The sequence below is a fragment of the Haemaphysalis longicornis genome, unplaced genomic scaffold (genome assembly GCF_048455015.1).
Source record: "Haemaphysalis longicornis isolate Haplotype H1 unplaced genomic scaffold, Haemaphysalis longicornis Haplotype H1 scaffold_4, whole genome shotgun sequence".
Classification (NCBI taxonomy): domain Eukaryota; kingdom Metazoa; phylum Arthropoda; class Arachnida; order Ixodida; family Ixodidae; genus Haemaphysalis; species Haemaphysalis longicornis.
In genome coordinates this window covers 105,104,437-105,123,851 of record NW_027526361.1, presented here as the reverse complement: position 1 = coordinate 105,123,851, position 19,415 = coordinate 105,104,437, and the positions used below count along the sequence as shown (strand labels likewise).

Sequence of the window (19,415 nt, the reverse complement as noted above, 5' to 3'; positions counted from 1 at the left end):
ACCTAGCTCGGCGCATTAACAGTAGTCGAAGAAGATTTAGCCAGTGTGCGGTGCTGACGTCATAGTGCGCGACAGGTGAACGTGACAGCGAGCGAGTGGAACCGGTTCTGGGGATGGAAAGAGGTGGAGTTCTCACGGCTTGAGGTCGGGCAAATAAGGGGACTGCGGTACAATTCTAAACCTGCTGCAGCGCGCCATCATCTGGGCAACATGCGATTCGTAAATTGGGGCATCGTTCTGCACTTTTAAAGCGAAACATGCTGTGCTTTTAAAGCGAAGCCTTTGTTAGCGTGTTGTGGCCTCCTGTCAAACAACTAATGCATTTCCTGATAGACCGGCAATTGGACGGCCGAAAAGCTCTGATAAGATTTCTGGACACGCAGCAGCGCATTCGTAAAACCATCCTTCCATTGTGTCATAACGATTACTTGTAAACCGCGAAACAGGGGCAGTTCTAGATAAGACAACACACATCAGTCATGAAGGAGGAGCACAATAGTATACAGTTATCTCAGAAACCACGCATCGGTGTGCATTTAAACCACTCGTAGGTGCATTTACTTAGCACGCGAAAAATCGTCACATGGACTCGTTCTTCATTTGCAATTTGGGTATTTGAAGGTTTGACGATTGATTGGACGCACTTTCCTTGAATTGGACAAAGCTTTCACACTTCTCTCAACATCCTTTCCAAAGGGATAGTAAAGTTTCTTGGTTTTGATAGCCTCCAGCAGTTTCCACAGCAGTGAAACATGGCACACCCCCGTGATCGAGACTTCCTTTTCCAGGAAAAACCAATCAAGGCTATTGTGTGCCGGTCCCAAAAGACTGAGCACGACCTTACGTGCTAAAGTTTGGGCACGAGTGCGTTTTACAGGTGGCGAGTTTGGATGCTTTCTTTGCAACTGCAAAGCTTCAATTTGAGGGGCAAATCTCGTACACACAGGCGAAAAGCAAAAACGCTCGTGTGTACGAGATTTCGGCACACGAAGATCATCAGGTGGTCAAAGTTAATCCGGAGCCCTCCACTGCAGCGTGCCTCATAACCTGTGTAGTTTTGGCACGCTAAACCCAATGATCCATCAATAATCCATCCATCTACTGGACAACTTGCTGGTCACATCAGATTCCTCCTTAAATTTCTCCCTTGCTTTTCTTGTGGTTTCCTTCGAAGTGGCTATCGAATGTGTCTATTGCCACAACAGAATGGAAACCAACCAATAGCTGCCATAGAGCCCAAGTGACGCCACTCGAATGTGGAAACAAAGCCCAGACCGAGAAATGGAGGAAAACCTTCCGGGCAAGTTTCATAGTTATACGATGGCTGTAAAGCAGTGACATTTGGCTGCGCTGCTGTGTGGCCACCTAATCTCTAGACTGGTTGATTACCAAGTTCTGAAAGCATTTCAGATCTTGAAGTGGTGTGGGCGACGGCGCCAAGTTGCCACCCACACTTCACAACACACGGCCACCAGGCCCCTCTGTCGCTGGTTACAGTTGTCGCGTCAAGCACCGAAATCACTCCATCTGGTTACCCCTTTAACCGAGGCAACGCAAGGCTCTTACAAGAGGCAACGCCCTTTCATCCCATCCACTGTCAGTACCACCAGGTGTGGGGCAATGACACCCAAGCGAGATCAGTGTTTGTGCGAACCAATGCACACCCAACATAGATTACCAACCTGTCACAAGCAGCCCAGCAATGCCTTTTTAAACCAGCACAAGGCGTGTTAAGAATTGACGCAACAAGACGACTTTCAGATAACAACCACCTTATCGCACTGAAACAGAGGGGGCTAACAGTACTGGGTTCCAACAGTTAGCAGCTTTGGGTGGCCAGGGCCTGGGGCAATCTTGTCCCACAAACTGTGCCCGCTGCCGCCATGAAGCAATTATTTTTTGCTAATCAACACAATAACAACCACATTTTTGTACACCTTTATCAATGTCACTTGCAATTAGCAATGTTACTTGCGAAGAAAAATGGTCCCCTCTCGCGGACCAACGTTATTGCTGATTGTACAATTAAAAAGTACGTACTACGCTTAACCAGCATTCGAAAAAAGGCAGGTTGCGCACATTGCTCCAAACATAAAATGAAGGGAAGAATGATTAAAAATGGTAAAAAAAAAAAAAAAAAAAAAAAACTGGTCATGGCTTCTGGCAAGATGCACTTCGAAGTTCGAACGTGAGCACAGTCGGACTACCTGCGCCAGCGTGGGCGAATACTGCCCGGAATTTCAGCAAATAGGCCTTCACGTGTCTTTCGGGGCTCCTTTTGGGAAAAAACTGTTCCACTGCTCCTCGCCCAGTATCCTGCGAAGATGGTCATCCGGACGAAAAGGGGGCGTTATCAGATACAGCAGCCCCAGCGGACACGGAGGAATGTCCTCTAGCGTCACACCTTCCCAGACAGAAGCAACCGAGTCGTCGGAGTCGGAGTCGCCGCATTTGCCGCTCTCTGGTTCTGCCCCGGCGTCATCCGCCACGAGGGTCCCGTCCGAGTGGTCACCTGAGCTTTCCCCGTGCTTGGACGAGGTGCTCCGGTCCCTCTCGATGGTGTTGCCGCTTTCCTCTGTAGTCCAGGAGTCGGATGCGTCTTCAAAGTCGCTGGGATTAAGCGGTTCGTCAAATATTACTGGTTGCTCGTCGTCGTCGTCAGTTTTCGCTAGAATGGCGCTCCATTTGTCCGCAACTCTGCTGGCGGACTCAGACACGTTGCGAAAGGAGAAATCTGGGCTGGTAGCCATAAGTAATTAGGTCAGTGTCAGCCGAAAAGCAGCCCTGGCGCACAAAGTAGACCTCGACGGCCTGCGTTGCTTTAACTGCTTCAATGAACGTGCACTTTCATGACTTTCAACGCTTTTCAAACCTTCAATTCAGCCGCCCTCACCGACGTGACGTGACCAAGATGGAAAATTCCCAGTTATGTGGAGCGGCGCTGCTGTCCTGCTGTTCCGACCTTTTTTTTTTTTTTTTTTTACAAAATTTTGAAGAAACTTAAAATTTACCATCGCTGAGCTCGTTTTTCTCGCCTATTAGCGCCTTACCTTATGAAAACACCATTAAAACGGGCAGTTTCCCCCTTTTCCGCCACTACGCTCCCAGCCCTTGCTCCCAGCTGAGCGCAGACCAAGAAATGGACGAAACAAAACACTAGTTTCAATAAACTTGGAAGGAATAGAGTTCTAAGCGGAAAAGCATGGGAAAGAGTCGCGGCCAATTTGTTCCTGGATATATTTGGCCGCATTTGCACCTGGCATGATTTTGTTACGGTAGAAAGTAATCATTTCGTGAAACATGGGGTATGCTAAACAAAAGGGTCGCGTAAGACAGCGTTCCTCCATGCGCAGACAACTCCAAAGTGGCAGACCGCTGTGCAGCTAAAACAAGCATAGTGCGCCAAGTACCAACAGCAGTGCACATCGGTACTTCTATGCTTACGTGTATTTTCGTAACTTTCATTGTTTACCGCACCACTATTACTACTGCAAAAATGAATATGCATTACGTTTAGGCGCAAACATAGAGTTTCATACTAATATATTAGTATGAAACTCAATGGGCGCAAATAGCTCGTTTGGCAATTGCTTTTGCCGGCCTCAGCCAATAGCACAGCTGGGCACATATGACATCACAGGTTCTGTTGCGGGAAATGAGCTAGTGGGTCGCATCGGTCGCATGGCCATTCCTTTTTTTCCTAATTATGTAACCAATTTGAGCGAAGTGTGCGTTAAAGGAGGTGTCGGTAAGATTCTAACAAGGCAATCTTTCCAATGAACCAAACTTGTGATTTGTCAGCATGGCCCCTTTAAAATGAACGTATAGGTTTCAATACTTTCCATTCAGACCTAAGAAGGTGATACAGTGAAACCCTGGTTATATGCCCTTGGGTTTTACGACCAACAAGTCGAGCCCCGGCGAAGTCCCTGTATACACAATGTACTAAAAACCTAAGTTATCCGACGCGATTTCATGGCTGACCCACATTATCCCACGACCCAGGCGAAGCGCGTGACCGAATGGTGGGCGGAACGAAAGTGCCGCATGCCGCAGTCCTGCTCCGCAGACCTTGAACCCGCTCAATCGGTTCTGTCCTGCGCAGCTTTTTTCTCTATCTCATCTTTCCTTCCTCTTCCCTCCAGTAGCGGCCCACTCCTCTGCACAATTGCTTTCCCTCTCTGCTCGTTGGCGCCTCTTCTTGTCTTGTCCAGCGGTCGCAGGGGCAGTGTGCACAGTGCAGGTGTTCATTTCTCCCACTCAGCTGTGCATTGCCAGTGAGGTTACACTGACAGGCTTGGGCTTCTGCATGCATTTATCGTGATTGCGTGTGCCACGATTCCCACTAGCTGGCAGGAATCGTGGCAGTGGACTGCGGTACAAGGTTTGTTTGAATACAGCGTGATTGGCACCTAACAGGAGAGGCCTTCGCCCTGCAGTGGACCTGAGAAGGCTGATGATGATAATGATGGAATCTGCACTGCGTTATTCTTTTCGCATTTTTTAATTTTTTTTTAGTGACTGGGGTTTCCGAGCCTGGCAAAACAATAGTTTGCAGTTTACATCGAAATTCCGAGCAAATCTGTCGCGCAAAGCTACATTTATAGGCGTAATTGTTGTTCGGATTTTACAAAGCACACATTTTGTGACGCTTTTTCACGGTCCGGAGAAGGTTGTACGATCGGGGTTCTACAGTAAAAGCAAGGAAAGAAAACGCCTGCATGCTGTTGCGATGCAGGCCAGCACATGTGCTCCTCCGAGTGAGGCATTCATTGTCGCATATGGTATTTTCACCAGGCACTTGCATTTGTCAAGCAGTTTAAAGCACCATATACTACTGCTCAGAGTGTTGTTAATTTGTTATGAAGTGTATCTGGCGTAATACATATTATCTTTAATGTCTTCTCAATTACACTAGTGCTAACTGATAACCCATTCCAATGTGCCTCAGCGCCTGCCCCTTTGCCTACACCTGTTCCCCGTTGATTACAAGCATTCAGTTTGCCTGTAAAGACGGTCATGCGTAGAGCAGTCACGGTGTTTCTTGCTATCTGCACGCCATGCAGGAATATGGCTCTGTCAGTTGTTCAGACATTAACATCCAGCATGTATATCTATCTACATATGTCGATCTAGTACACCCAGAATGTTGGCAATGAAACCAGCAGAAAAGGAGAGAAGCGCTGAAGTCACAAAGTGCATAGGTGAGAGCAACACCTCCTTTATCTAGATGCAAAGAATGTGGCAATAGCTACCTCAACCTGACGCTTTTGAAGGGTTACTGACACCAATTTTTGGGGTTAATATTATTATCCAGTTCGACTCTTTTATCAACAGAATTACTTGGGTGAAATATGAACAGCTGTGATGCGAGGAACATACCTTAATTTGATCCTACTTATCGCACTGCGCCAACAAAACAGCACGCAGAGAGGTGCACAGCAAATGGACATCAGCGTGATATCACTCTGTGGTAGGGAAAGCAGGTGACGTAGCAGAGCGTCTCCGACGTTTGGCAGAAACTTGCGACGTCACTTCGCATGCACAGCCCGCCGAGCGGCGACTCGGCGCCGCATTCATGAACTTATGCAGGTATCCAGAGCTACACGCAAACCGCTCCCCAGAAAGACACTCGTGCCAAAAGCTACGACATGAGGGAAAGGAGCCGACAAAATAGCTTAGAATCGCAATAGAAGTCACTGTCAAGACTTTTATTGAAAGCAGTATTGAAATATCTGCTGCAATGGTAGCCCTAAACGCCATCAGGCGGCTCAGTCATGGCATGGTTCTGTCGTACATGCCCTCCAGGCTGGAAGATATCATAACTGAAACTATAATAACTTTCACGCTGCTCTATGTAGTTAATTACCACACACTCAAGTACATAGAGTCCTGTTTTGAGTTTGACAGGCCATTAAGCACCGATAAAAGCACTAAAAAGGGAACATAAAAATTAAGTGTCAGTACTGCTTTAAAATATATTAGAAGGGGCCATGAACACAGAACAGAAATTTGCTTAATTTGAAAGAAGTAGTCTTTGGTAACACACTCAGATCCATTCCTGCCACAAAAGGCTATTTTTTTTAACGAAAAACAAAAAACAAGAAAATTTGAAGAACTGTCAAATCTTGTGCTGCAGTGGTGTAATATGGGTGGGAGTGATGCGATATCAGCTAGCACTAAAGATGTAGCTATCAGGGCATTAACTGCACGTTAGCATTCGAGTGATAAGACCAAATACATAGAACTAGAGGTACTACAGTTGAACGTCGTTATAACGAACACCGATATAGCGAATTATTGGCTATAGTGAACTAAATACGAACTTTGGTTGGCCACGCTCCATTTCAACGACACTTATTCTTTTATAAAGAAACTGAAACCGTGAGAGCCACGCGACATGGGATATAACGGAGAAATATTGACCAGGAGGATGAGAAGCTAATTGGAAAAACCCCCCGTAGCCTAAACTGCCGAAGTATAAAGGCCCTTTTGTTCGTGGACACTGTGGAAAACTTCATCCTGCTCAGTGCTGTGAGTACTAGCCACCAAACGAAGATCATATCCTTCATCAAATAAATAAGGATGCAGTCCTGTTTTGTCAAGTGAACTCTGTTCTGTTGCAATTTCACCTACTCGTGTTCCGGTTCATTGAACTCGAAATGCAACAAGAAAGGTAAGGGTTCGAAGCCTCCATTTTTGTATCAAGCATTTTTGTGCGAGCTAGATTGTCGATTTGTTATAGCCGATTTTTACTTCTACTGTTATAACGAATATCGGTTATAACGAACTAATTTGCTGTCCCCATACTACTTAGTTCTAACGATGTTCGGCTGTATTACAATAGCCCAGTCATGTTTCTCAGCGGTGTCTTTCGTTGGTGGCCGCTAATCGCACAAGCAAGGTTCTGTGACGACATTCAAAATCGCCATAAAGTGTCCGGGGAGTCGTCGCCACTGCTTGATGTGTTTTCTTTAACATCTCAATTGTTTCTTTGAAGCTTGCAATTAAAATTGGAAGCATTGTTATCAGGACAGAGCAGTCTCGTTACGGAATCAAACTTGTATTTTGTCTTCAAGGCCCCTTTAGACAGCACACTCAAGCTTGAGTGAAGTGCCTACAACTGTACCAATGTAGTAGTTCCCCATTTTTAACACACTGGGACACAGAGCAGTTTTGAAAACAAAGTAGCTTGCAGAAACACTGTCACAGAAATCAATGAATGCCAAGAAACAAACATTACCCAACATACAGTAGTGGCCACCAGGAAAAAACAGATATCGAAACGGCTGATTGCCATTGCTTAACAACTACTGAGAGCACTCGGGGCAACAAACTGTCCAGACATGCGGCATTCAAAGGTCACTCACAGTCCAGAAGCTTTTAATTACCACGCTGCCACCCAGAGTTACTTGATCTAGAAGTTGAAAAACTCCCCATAGGCCCCACGCATCAAAAAGTGGCATTGGTCCACTATTGTGGATTTTTCCGTACAGTGGCGCCATCTGTTGGTGAAAAAACAAACTATACGTCGTTCGCCGCTCGACGACCTGGGCAGAAAATGGTATTTGGGTGCTTACGTAAATTTTTTGTGCTGAAGAAGCCCAACGTGCTCGACCACACAAGTGTTCTATACGCATTCAAATCAAGACTAGTAAAAAAATGTGTAAAAATGCGGCCGTGTGGTCAGCGAGATGTCTGCTGTGCGTCATCTGCGGTCTTTCGGAGGCAAAAAAAAAAGGAATTAAAAATTCACTTCGACGGCTTTACACAAGCATGAAAGGATTATTTAGAGCAACTTGATCAGCTACTGGATTAGTTTTGGCATATAGTGTGATGTAGGCTGAGCGACAAATGCAAATTTAGTATTTCAGGTCGGACCTGTGCTGTACAGGAGTGCCCGCACAAGTGCCAATTGGTCCAGGCAGTTGCGCAGATGCAGAAACAATTGCAACAAAAAAAAAACACAGTTAAAGAAGCAATGAATAACTCGGGAAAGTACAAAAATAAAAAAAAATGCACCTTTCGAACAAACCTTAACGTTAAATTAAAATGTAACGTTTGAATAATCAGTTTCCTTTTCGGATAGTGTGAGCGGTGGCCTAAAAAAGAGTGGTTTAATGCAAATGAGTCCAGTGCAAGATGAACAAGAAAAAAGTGAAGAAGAGAGTACAAAGTATCTCAAGAGTGTTCCTTTCAGTTTCTGTTTTTATGCAGAAAACGTCCATGTACAACTTGCTTTCTTTGGATAAATTAGACAGACACACTGTATGCAAAATGAACTTCACTGCATCGGAATGAGGACACACGTCCAAACTTCCGTCAGGCTGACACTGAATTCTTCTTCTGTTGAATGAAAATTCAAATTCTGATAATTTCCCGTGCCATAAACGAGGGGGCTCCAGATTAATTTAGACCGCCTGGGGATATTTAACGTGTGTTGGAGCCTGGACACAATTTCATTTTTAATAACAAAAAGAAAAATGCTGGTTTAGATGGCCGGGATGGATCAAACCTGGATCTGTGGGCTCAACCCGCACAACAACTGAGCCACTGTTCACCTGTCGAACAAGGTCAGAAAATGTCCACACAGAGCATCACGCCACAGCTCCCTTGAAAACTGACAAGCACAGGACAATTAGGCTCTCACAAAGACAGTAGTGCAGCCTACAACTCCCCCAGTGGCAAGAGGGTTGCGGGAATTTTCCCCGCCCCGTAGCTGACAGCCACCTGGAGCAAGTGCATCTGTGCGTTGCCCACCAGGCGGTCTGGGGTGGAGCGCAGGTGCCTCTTCAGGGACGCGAGGAAGTGGTCCCAGTCGTCGAGCCGATCCTCAACTTGCCCCAACGGCCGCGCATCACCACTACTGTCAGGTACGGCTGCACTGCTCCCCGAGCCGCCGCCCAGCTTAGACAAGTGTCTGCGATGAACATGTCTGCTGATGACTGCCGGCTTCCTGCTCGCCAGAGACCTCACGTCGGACAGAACCAGCGAGCTTGTGTTCACAGCCACTGAAGACGCAGGCATCTCCTCTGCGGAATCGTCAACCTGACTGGACGTCTCACTGCTGGGAGCGGGGCTTGCTCCCGGAGGTTCACAGTCAACGGGCACGACTTTGATGAGTGCAGGGTCATCCTCCCCTTCAAACTCAACGGACTCCTCCTCACAATGGCTCCCAATAGCAGGCTCTGGTGCGTCGTTGCTCCCCACCTCTTCGGCAACAGACTTGCAGACGGGCTTTGTCGGCAGCATCCAGCGGGGATTGGCGGGTAGCCTTGCGCTGCGACTGCTGGCGGGTAGCCTTGCGCTGCGACGGCTGGCAGGTCGCTCGCACTTGAATTTGGGCAGACTGGGAGGAGAAGGAAAAAAAATTAAAGCCGTTCCACTCAATGTGAAAGCTGTCGGAAGTGCACAGTAATGATTCGCCATAGTGGGCTGTGGCGCTGTTATCCGCCCACTGCTACCACCCAATGCAATTCAAATTTCCTGCCTTCGCAGTGCTCGCGCGCCCCCTGCCTGAAACTGCGCCAGCGGGAGTTCTATTCTTTTTGTGCTTGCTTTTCCTCCCGCACGTGCCGGCGTTGCACTGACACTTTTTTTCGCTTACCATCGTAAAACCAACCCGAGCGTTTCTAACTACACAAACGCGGGCGCTGCCAATTAATTACGTATATTTTGCCTCAAATGTGCCTGCAGTTTTCTTTGCGCTACACAACGGGGAGACGTATGACAAGAGCCAGTGGTTCATGAGTTTTGAACGCTCATGACCATATAAACCGCTTGGCTTTTGAAGCCTCTGGGTTACGCCGCAACGACAGCGGCTACGGCAGAACGCCGCGTGGTTCTACTTGGGTCTAGCGAGCGAGCTGCGACGACAAGGCGAGCCCCTAAAGTGCTCTGCACTTAAAAGACAATGCTGAGCACTGCAGTGCAGCATTAATTAGCTATCTTCGGGAGCTGCCCTAACATGTAAACTGCTGGTCGCAGAATTCAAAAAGGTGGCCACCAAAGTCGAGAACGATCTCGCTGACGCAATCGCAAATTACTCCGTGTGTGCTGCATGATAAAAGTTATGGCCTCTACAAGGCACACTCATCGAAAGCGTGTTCTTGATGAAGCTTGCCAAGCAGACAAAAAATGAGCAGAAGGCACAGCAGCAGTGCGCTAGCGTGCGCCGACATTTATCACTTTTGCAGAGCCAGGCATAATCCGAAAATCTATTCAACTATTCGAAAAATCGAGTCGTAGATATTCGATCCACGAATCGAACTATTCGTGGAGGCACCATTGGATTTGTATTTGAACATTTGCGTACCCCTAATTATTTTTAAATATGTGGTTCGCAGCTTTCCAATACAACAAAGATGACGATATGCAAGTGTTGAATGTTATTAGCATAACGCCACTGTTATTTATGCTGTCGACCAGAAGTATTGCACGGTGGCTTGAGATGCGCCTGTAAATTAGCATTTCAAGGACACCTCATAAAATCGAGAAGCACTTAATTAAGCTCAAATATTTCAGGTTCATGTTTCTGAAAAGTTATTAAAGGAGATAAAATTGAATAAAGACAAATAAGTTTTCTCTACATAACCCCTTCATAACCTTCAGTATTTTCCCCTACAATTACCAAGAACTGCTTGAATTGATAACTTTAGATAAAAGTATTGATACCCCAAACAAATATCTTCAATCATAATGAAAAAAATGAACCATAAAAAACAAAAACAACACCTAATTTGTACCACAACATAAATTTCTTGCTCAAAATTTTTTTCTCGGTGAGTTTGAAGATCGTAACATCAGTTATCTGACAATTTAATGACAACGTAAGACAGCATGTGTTTCCATATAGGTGGTATTCATTGAAAAGGTCAGCTGTCAATATCTTTGCTTGACAACACTAGAAACGGCCACGGGCATGGCCGATGCGCCACGCACATGGCGTGGCTTGTGCCGCTGCACCTGCATGTCGAAAAAAAAAAAAAAAAAAAGTTGTGCATTGTCTGCTCTGTTTCAACCCGATTCTCAATGGTGGTGTCAACAGAGATGTTATTAATCGCACTCACATTGGAGTCGAGGCATTACTTCGCGTTTCGTGGGGCAGAGTTTGGAATGTCCAACACAATTTATATGCTTTGCACAGACAAGTACCGCCATCCCCCGGAGCCCGAAATAACCAGTAACGGCGCAGTCACATGGTTACCTGCATGCGTGCCTCGCCAGTGAATACAAGCTATAACTATGAATCAGTTGTTGGACACAGAATTTCAAGTGATGAGCATATTAAAATATTGGCTTCTTTCGGTCCACATTAGAGAAGAGCTGGTTTAAGATCTCTTGCGGTATTAGCAGCTTCCGATATGTGTGACCAACACCAGCAACAGAAGACACAGGCACCAACAACACTGCAAGCATGCCTTGTGTACTTCGGCAATCTTTTGTCATATTACACTGAATTCCCAGCAACCCTGAGAGCTTGCACCAAAACGCAATGGTGCTTACGACACCAACTGTTCGTGTGCATACTGTGTAAAGCTAAGTCTGCAACATTGCGGTTGGTCATAGAAAACAGGTGGCTAGAAGTGTCAATGTCCAAGCATGGCAGCGCATGTTTGAATTTCCCGCCACGTTGGGCCTGTGATAGAATACAGCTGCTGCGAGTGTAAAGAATATGCTCTCCCCTGCATTATACAACACCTGTGCGATACCGCAGCCAGTGTTAAAAAAAGCTAGACCTGGTGTTAAAGGGACTCTGCAACACTCTTTGAGCAGTGCAAGTAAACCTGCGCGACGTTTAGATTACACTGCCTGGAATACCTGAGCCAAATATTACACGTGCACGTGAAGCGGTGAGCGCGCGAATCGCTGTGAAAGACGCGCAAAAACTGACCGCACTCTCTTCAGTTCTCCTCATTATGCACCCCTGGCATGGCCTATACGATGTAATTTGGGCCATGGCTGTCCGATCGGCTGTCACTGGTCAACTTCACGGCTAATTTCTTCCATTTCCAGTGACGATCCGCTGCTGTCGGTGCTGTGTGCGACCCTTTTCTATGCCTGAACCTGTAGGCACAGTTTTGCCGTTTCTTTTGTGGTTTTAGTGCGCGCGGAGTTTGAGTGATGAGCTCAATACTTCCCTTTCAACCAGACCACTCGACAACAAATGTTTATTGCTTTAAAGACGCCCTACCAGCCCGAGCGCGAGCATGCAGCCATGCCTTTTTTTTTTGTGGCACCTAACTGGAAATAGACCCCTCCACGTTTCGGAGAAAAGAGGAAAACTCCCCGGCATGGCATATATTGAAGGCCGCCGGAGAAGACGCCGCGAGCCGCCCCCCTCTCTGGAAGAGAGCGCGCAGCTTTCGTCGCGTTGTCCGTGGTCGAGTTGAGAGGGAACAATTATGCGCAATTTTTCATCGCGCGTAGTTTCGGTGATAGTGAACGGATTTTCATAATTCTTGTGGGAGGAGATTGCTGGGACGATAGACTTTACCTTAAAATACATTCCGAGTAGTCAACGGTAAGTGTTGCAGGGTCCCTTTAAGGCGCACCATATAGCATTGGGCTCCAGATTAATTTAGACCACCTGGGGATCTTTAAAGTGCTCCAAAATCTCAACACATGGGCATTTTAGAGGCGAAGCCCCTAAGGGGCTCGCGCTGTTGGCGTCTCATGTTGTTGTAACCGTCGTCTCATGTAGTCACGGTACTAAAACACCAGGACAGTTGTTTGCGCCTCGCGCTAGACTGTAACGTGTACTGAAAAAAAAAAAAAAAAAAACACCAGCACACTCGTTTACGCCTCCCGCTAGAGAGCTTCGTGCTTCAAAGACAAGAGACCTTTACAGCAAATCTGTATACCTCTACCCCCCAACGGTTTCACCACCATGGGCAAAAACGCCAAGAATCCACTTATACACTGCATGCTTTGCCCCTCCCTATGTTTCCCTTTAGTGGCGATGGCCCGGGATTTTTTGTTACTATACTTGGCGCGTGAGAGCGGATGGTTTGCTTTTTGCTTCCATCAGAAAAAAAGCCACTGTGGCCGGGTAATGAACCTGTGTCCTTGTGCACAGCACGCAGCCATGCTTGCCATGTGTTTAGCCACGACAGATCGCGAAACTTACTGCACTCCCATTTGTCTAGCCCCATCTGTCATTGTTAGTGTAGCACCGTACGCTAAGCATTTGTCCGGTGCACAAGCTTGTCTGGGTTACAAACAGATGCTTCAAATTTACCAGAACACACAACGTCTCAAGGCGTGCAATAATCCTCGCCAGTACACTACAGTCAAGGCGCCCTTGCCTTTTCTCCGCTTTTAGGCTGTCACTGACGCAGTCATGGAGGAACATCAGCCGCTTGAAGTAGCACCAGCGGATCACGAGCCGATTGTCCTGGCTTGCCTCCAGCTTCCGCAACTTCCGCAAGAACGTGTCCCTCAGATTCTTCCAGCGCCTTTGCACCAGCTCTTCTGCATTGAGAAAGATGCAACTGGTGAGGGAGAGGGCTTACGAATTGAGATTACGACGCCTGGCACTCGAGCTACGGGCAAGCAAATTTTTCATTGAGGCTGGGTGAACAGAATCATGCACGCAGCTGCCCATTTCAGTCCTGGCTGCATTAGCCAGATTTTTCGGGGAGCTGCAAGGAAGTGTTGGGGGATTTCACAAACATTAGAGAGATTGGAAGCCATTTGCTATGAAGCCAGATGTCTCTTTAGAACGTTAGCTACTTACACAAGAAATCAGATATAGACAGGAGCCTATATACACACGCTTCGTCCTTCAATGCTCTGGATTCGTTTTTCTACACCCCTTGCAAACGTCTGTTTTAAAGGGGTTCTGAAGCACCCTACGTGTCGCTATGGAACACGTAGGGTACCCACACAGCACCGTGCCAACCTATCTGACTCCCGCAAGGATGCTGTCAACATGATCAGTACTAATGAAGTTATTGCATACCAAAAGGTCGCATATTTACGCACCTTCCATTCTTCGACGCCCCATGCTTCATGACTGATGGTGCGGAAGCAATATTTAGAACTATTGGGCACACAACAATGTTCTCCATCCACATTAACACTGACGGACGTTCACAGTTAAAGCCTCAGCACTGCATTTAGTTACCAAAAACACTTTACACGAAAGTCCGACAGATCGTGTCACCTCTGGATTTCTTCTGCAAGTGCTGTTAACAATGTGTCATCCACAAACATTTATGCATTTTCACTTGCCCAAAGCATGGATCCTGAAGCCATGTTTTTGTGCGCGCATCAAAATTAGGAACTATAAAGGGGTCCACAATTCGTGATCACGAAACACGTCAGTTTGCACTGTACAATGAGCTGTTCACACGGCCCTCTGTGCCCTGATAGGACACAGGGCCTCCACAGGATGGCACAGGGCAAGCGATCTACGTACCATACTTGATCAGGGTACACGTGCCTTTTGATGAAGTGTGCCTAACTCTTGCAATGGGGACTATGATGAAACATCCAAAAGTTCAGCTTCCGAAGTGCAAAAATAGTTTTGAAACAAAGCTTTACAAACGTGTGGCAGATGTGTACGTATTGCTCTGTACTCCAACTCAGCAACACTTTTTTCAAAGATTTAATCTCTCAAGTTTTGCCAGGATTGTATAATGATTTCACCATGTCACTTGTTTGCAGCAGCGCTCGAGTGGTGGTGGAAACTGAACTTGATGCGTGCTGCGCATACACTCTGCATTTGGTCAATGTGGTTCTTCCCCCCCCCCCTTCCCCCACCCTGCAAAGGATAATGTCCTGGCAATTTGAAGGAAGTGACGTCTGAAAATCTGACACCACTTTCCCTCTTTTACTGCAAAGGCGACAGCGGCGTTAGAGTTGGGTGAAGACAAATTGCTGTAGTCGCCACATCTGAAGGCGACACCTAACAGAATCGCTCACTTCTGTTGCTTCACATTGCAAGGAGGAAAGCTAAATTGTCTGCAATCATTGCTTCGATAGTAAGATCATCACATTTAACAGCGTTTTCACAGTTAGCCTTATGCTTCCTGAAAGGCTGTGTCTAGCATTCTGTCCAGACGGGACGATGAGTGCAAAAGTTCCGTCCAGATGGAACGATAACACGTGGTAAAGTTCCGTCCAGACAGAATGAAGCGCTACGGGTAACCTTCCATCCAGACGGAATCCAAATGAGAGCTTTGCATTCTGTTTAAATAGAACCAACGTTGCGAGTGTAGGATACTTCCGAACGGAATAAAAACCAGCCGATTAGGCCCCATATCTCGTTTTGGCAGTTGATGTAGAGGCATCGCCTCTGCTTGCGGACGTTGAAGTCACAGGTTCGATTCCCCGCGGCTTGGTTTTTTTTTTTATTATTATTATTATTTTTTATGAGTGTGTGGCCGTGCTTAGTGCTTCGTAATAGCTATACTACACGTTCGCCTTACAATTCATGGGGTGAGGACAGTTGGTCTTGATTTTTACTCAACCGGCCGAACCGCTACCGCTCACTGAAGCCAAGGCCGACTAGGCCATCGGTAGAGTCACATCCGATCATCTGTAATTATTGACAGTGGTTAATAATTACCAGTGATTCTGGCTAGTCTGAGCGGAAGTGGTTTGGCCAGCTGGGTAAAAATCAAGAAAGACTGCTCTCGCTGAATCCTTATGAAGATTGCGGCTTGGAGTTCTGTCCGGCCACTGAAGTTCCGTGCAGAGGAGACGCAACTCGCGGTGAGAACAGCCTTTCTTGATTTTTACCCAAACAGCCAAACCGCTTCCGCTCTCTGACTAGCCACAATCACAGTTAACTATTAATCATTATTTATAATTACACGCGTTTGTTCATGATCGGACTAACTCTAGCTTTAACCGGACAGAACTCCAAGCCGCCACCTTCACAATATTTCAGTGAGAGCAGTCTTGCTTTTTACATGACTGGCCAAACCGCTTCCGCTCAGTGATTAGCCAGAGCCACTGGTAACTACAAGTCACTGTCAATAATTACAGATGATCAGACGTAACTCTACTGATGGCTACGCCAGCCTTGGTTTCAGTGAGCGGTAGCGGTTCGGCCGGTTGAGTAGAAATCCAGACCGACTGCCCTCGCCGTGTGAATTGTAAGGTGGGTGTGAAAACGCTAGGCATGGCCACACACACACACACACACAAACAATAATAACAATAAAAACAAACACAAGCCACGGGGGAATTGAACCCATGACTATAACATTCGCCATCAGAGGCAATGCCTCCAAATCAAGTGCCAAGACGAGAAATGGCGTCTAATCAGCTGGTTTTCATTCTGTTTGGACGAAACTCCACAGTCGCAACGTTGGTTCCGTCTGGACAGAACGCTAAGCTCTCATTTGGATTCCGTCTGGACGGAAGGTTACCCGCAGCACTTTCCTCCGTCAGGACGGAACTTATCGTTCCACCTGGACAGAACGCTAGACACAGTCTTCCCAAAAGGCTGTGGCTAGCGTTCCGTCCAGACGGAACAATATACAAGTGCTAAAGTTCTGTGCAGACGGAACGGAGCGCTGCGGGTAATCCTTCCGTCCAGACGGAGCCGGCGTAAAATTTGTACAGTTCCGTCCAGACGAAAGTAAAACCGGCTGATTAGACGCCATCTTGAGCATTCATATTTGGTCTAAGGGTTGCGCCTCGGATAATGGCACTATCGTACCGGGTTCGATTCCCTCCGGGCATGCTTTTTTTTTTGCGTGGTTGTGCCAACGTTTTGTAACAGCTAACTTCGCGCCCACTTTACAATTGACGCGGTGAGAGCGGTGGGTCTAAATTTTGTACTCAACCGAGCCAAGGCCGACGCAGCCATCGCTAGTTACGCCCGATCTCCTTTAATTATTACCAGTGATTAACAGTGAGTCAGGCTAGTCAGTGAGCGGAAGCGGTTTGGCCGGTTGGGTAAAGATCAAAAAAGACTGCTCTCAACGCGAGTTATGTTTCCTCTGGACAGAACTTTAGTGACAGTTGCCATTCCGTCTGGACAGAACGCGAAGAGAAAAGTGTCGAGTTCCGTCCAGACGGAAAGGCAACAACTGTCGCTAAAGTTCCGCCCAGAGGAAACAACCTGTGTTGAGAGCAGTCTTTTTTTTTAATTTTTACCCAACCTGCCAAAACGCTTCCGCTCACTGACTATAGAATCACTGTTTATTATTAATCATTAGTAATAAGCACAGATGATCGGACTAACTCTAGTTCAATTCAAACGGATCTTCAAGCCGCCATCCTCCGCCCGCTTCACAATATTTCAGTGAGAGCAGTCTTTTTTGATCTTTACCCAACCGGCCAAACCGCTTCTGTTGTGTTGTGCGATGGTGTACTGCCCCTTTTTTGGGAGGAGGGGATGTTGTGTTGTGTAATGTAGTTCTGTTCATGCCACCAGGTGGCGCACAATGCTAAGGTGGCCAATTTCCAGCATCATCATCAGAACCGCAAGCCCGGTTATAAATATCGTGTAACAAGAATAAAGGCTCTCTTTTCCGTGGGTACGAGGTAGCGTCTGCATCTCTCTGCCACGTATGGTGACTCGGTGGGCGGCGGATACAACAGCTTCCGCTCACCAGCCTGACTCACTGTTAATCACTGGTAATAATTACAGGAGATCGGGCGTAACTAGCGATGGCTGCGTCGGCCTTGGCTCTGGTGAGTACAAAATTTAGACCGACCGCTCTCACCGCGTCAATTGTAAAGTGGGCGCGAAGTTAGCTGTTACAAAACGCTGGCACAACCACGCAAAAAAAAAAGCATGTCCGGAGGGAATCGAACCCGGTACGATAGTGCCATTATCCGAGGCGCAACCCCTACACCAAATATGAATACTCAAGATGGCGTCTAATCAGCCGGTTTTACTTTCGTCTGGACGGAACCGTACAAATTTTACGCCGCCTCCATCTGGACGGAACGCTAAGCTCTCAGTTGCATTCCGTCTGGACGGAAGGATTACTCGCAGCGCCCCGTTCCGTCTGGACGGAACTTTAGCACTTGTATATCGTTCCGTCTGGACGGAACGCTAGCCACAGCCTTCCCAAAAACATTGCAGGAAGGGGGCCTAAAGCAAGAAAGACCTATGACACAAAACCTGGTGCAAGCTGATTCCAATTATTATTACGCAGGGCTGGGGAAGGCGGTAAAGGAGGTGAGGGCGCCTACAATCCCCATGGTACTTGTGAAAGCCCACAGGGACATGACAGTCTCATTTGGGTGCGCCTGGCTCAGAGGTAACGATGCCCACTCCTGGAGGGTCTTGATGTAATGCAATTGACCGAAACAAGCTGCACACGACCACGGCACGTTCCTTTCTGGGGGAGTGCGTGCGTGCGGAGTGCGAGGACAGAAGATTGGCCCAACTTGGGGACATCTTTCCCTTAATCGCCATAAGGTATGAGCGCGAGAAATGATACCGTTACGGCATATCTGCCAGGAGCGGCAGCGACCTTTCCGGACCGCTGAAATCGGCTGACGCCAAGATGCTGCAGAGCCAACACTTCGGTTCGCTCGTGGCCGCGTCGATTGCGCGCAGTGAACGCAGCGTTCGATTCAAACACTGCGGGGACCTGGGCGTCTTACCGGGGGTGCCGAGCGCGGCGGCGACCAGCTTCCAACCATCGTCCCTAACGAACTTCGGCACGGGGTTTCGCGTGTCCCACAAAGCACGCCGCTCCTCCACCTCCGTGATGAGCCTCTCATTGAACTCGTACGTGTCACGCGCGTCACTCTGCCACTCGCCCATTGCAGGGCCAAAAATCGCACGTCGCGGCTGATGGCGGTGCTGTCAGTGCTGTTTGTTGCCGGGACGACGCGACAAAACTTTTTTCCGCTCGCCCAGCGTGGACCAGCCCTTTAAAATCGTTCGCTGTTCCACCCGAGAGGACGCATTACTCATACAAATTAAATGGAGTGCGCGGAGTGCGCCAGAAATATCTTGTAAACACTTCCTATGTAGCACTCGTAAACCTCATTTCGCAAGTTCCTCCAGCACTTTCCGATGATGATGATGAGCGGCCTCCTTTTGAATCATGAAATAGGCCATGGAGTACATATATCACAATCGGAGTAACGACACGCGCCATCTCGCTTACGATAGTCATTTAATTAAATTTAGTTAATTTGCAACTCGTTTTTCTCTTTAATTGTGCCCTGCATCACAGCATGATGACACTTTATCGACTTCTTCTTCCCAGCTTTTTTGCGACCCTGAACCTGCGTCCACCGGCGATGTCCGCATAGCATACCCACGTGGGGGATTTCCACATCTAGCCGCTGTTTAGTGATATCAGAGTCCTTCAATGCATGCTTCAATTAGAGTGTACTAGAACTCCTTCTAGTTCACTCTACTTCAATGCTTGAAGGACTCTAGTAATATCTACCAAAGAGTTAGTTGTTATCATTAACTTTATGGTTGT

The 19,415-nt window shown here is 47.3% G+C and overlaps 2 protein-coding genes across 2 annotated transcripts; both read right to left on the bottom strand.

Moving 5' to 3' along the window:
- Positions 1–1,922: 1,922 nt before the first annotated feature.
- On the bottom strand, positions 1,923–2,934 carry LOC144179235 (uncharacterized). The gene is made up of 2 exons (XM_077707522.1): positions 2,405–2,934; positions 1,923–2,316 (listed from the first exon to the last, which is right to left on the bottom strand). Exons 1-2 carry the CDS (start codon positions 2,748–2,750, stop codon positions 2,204–2,206), a joined length of 459 nt encoding a protein of 152 aa, XP_077563648.1. The 5' UTR covers positions 2,751–2,934; the 3' UTR covers positions 1,923–2,203.
- A 5,595-nt stretch (positions 2,935–8,529) lies between these two features.
- On the bottom strand, positions 8,530–18,913 carry LOC144179233 (uncharacterized). The gene is made up of 3 exons (XM_077707519.1): positions 18,580–18,913; positions 13,308–13,473; positions 8,530–9,349 (listed from the first exon to the last, which is right to left on the bottom strand). The coding sequence occupies exons 1-3, from the start codon at positions 18,740–18,742 to the stop codon at positions 8,668–8,670; spliced, it is 1,011 nt and encodes a 336-aa protein (XP_077563645.1). The 5' UTR covers positions 18,743–18,913; the 3' UTR covers positions 8,530–8,667.
- Positions 18,914–19,415: the final 502 nt, after the last annotated feature.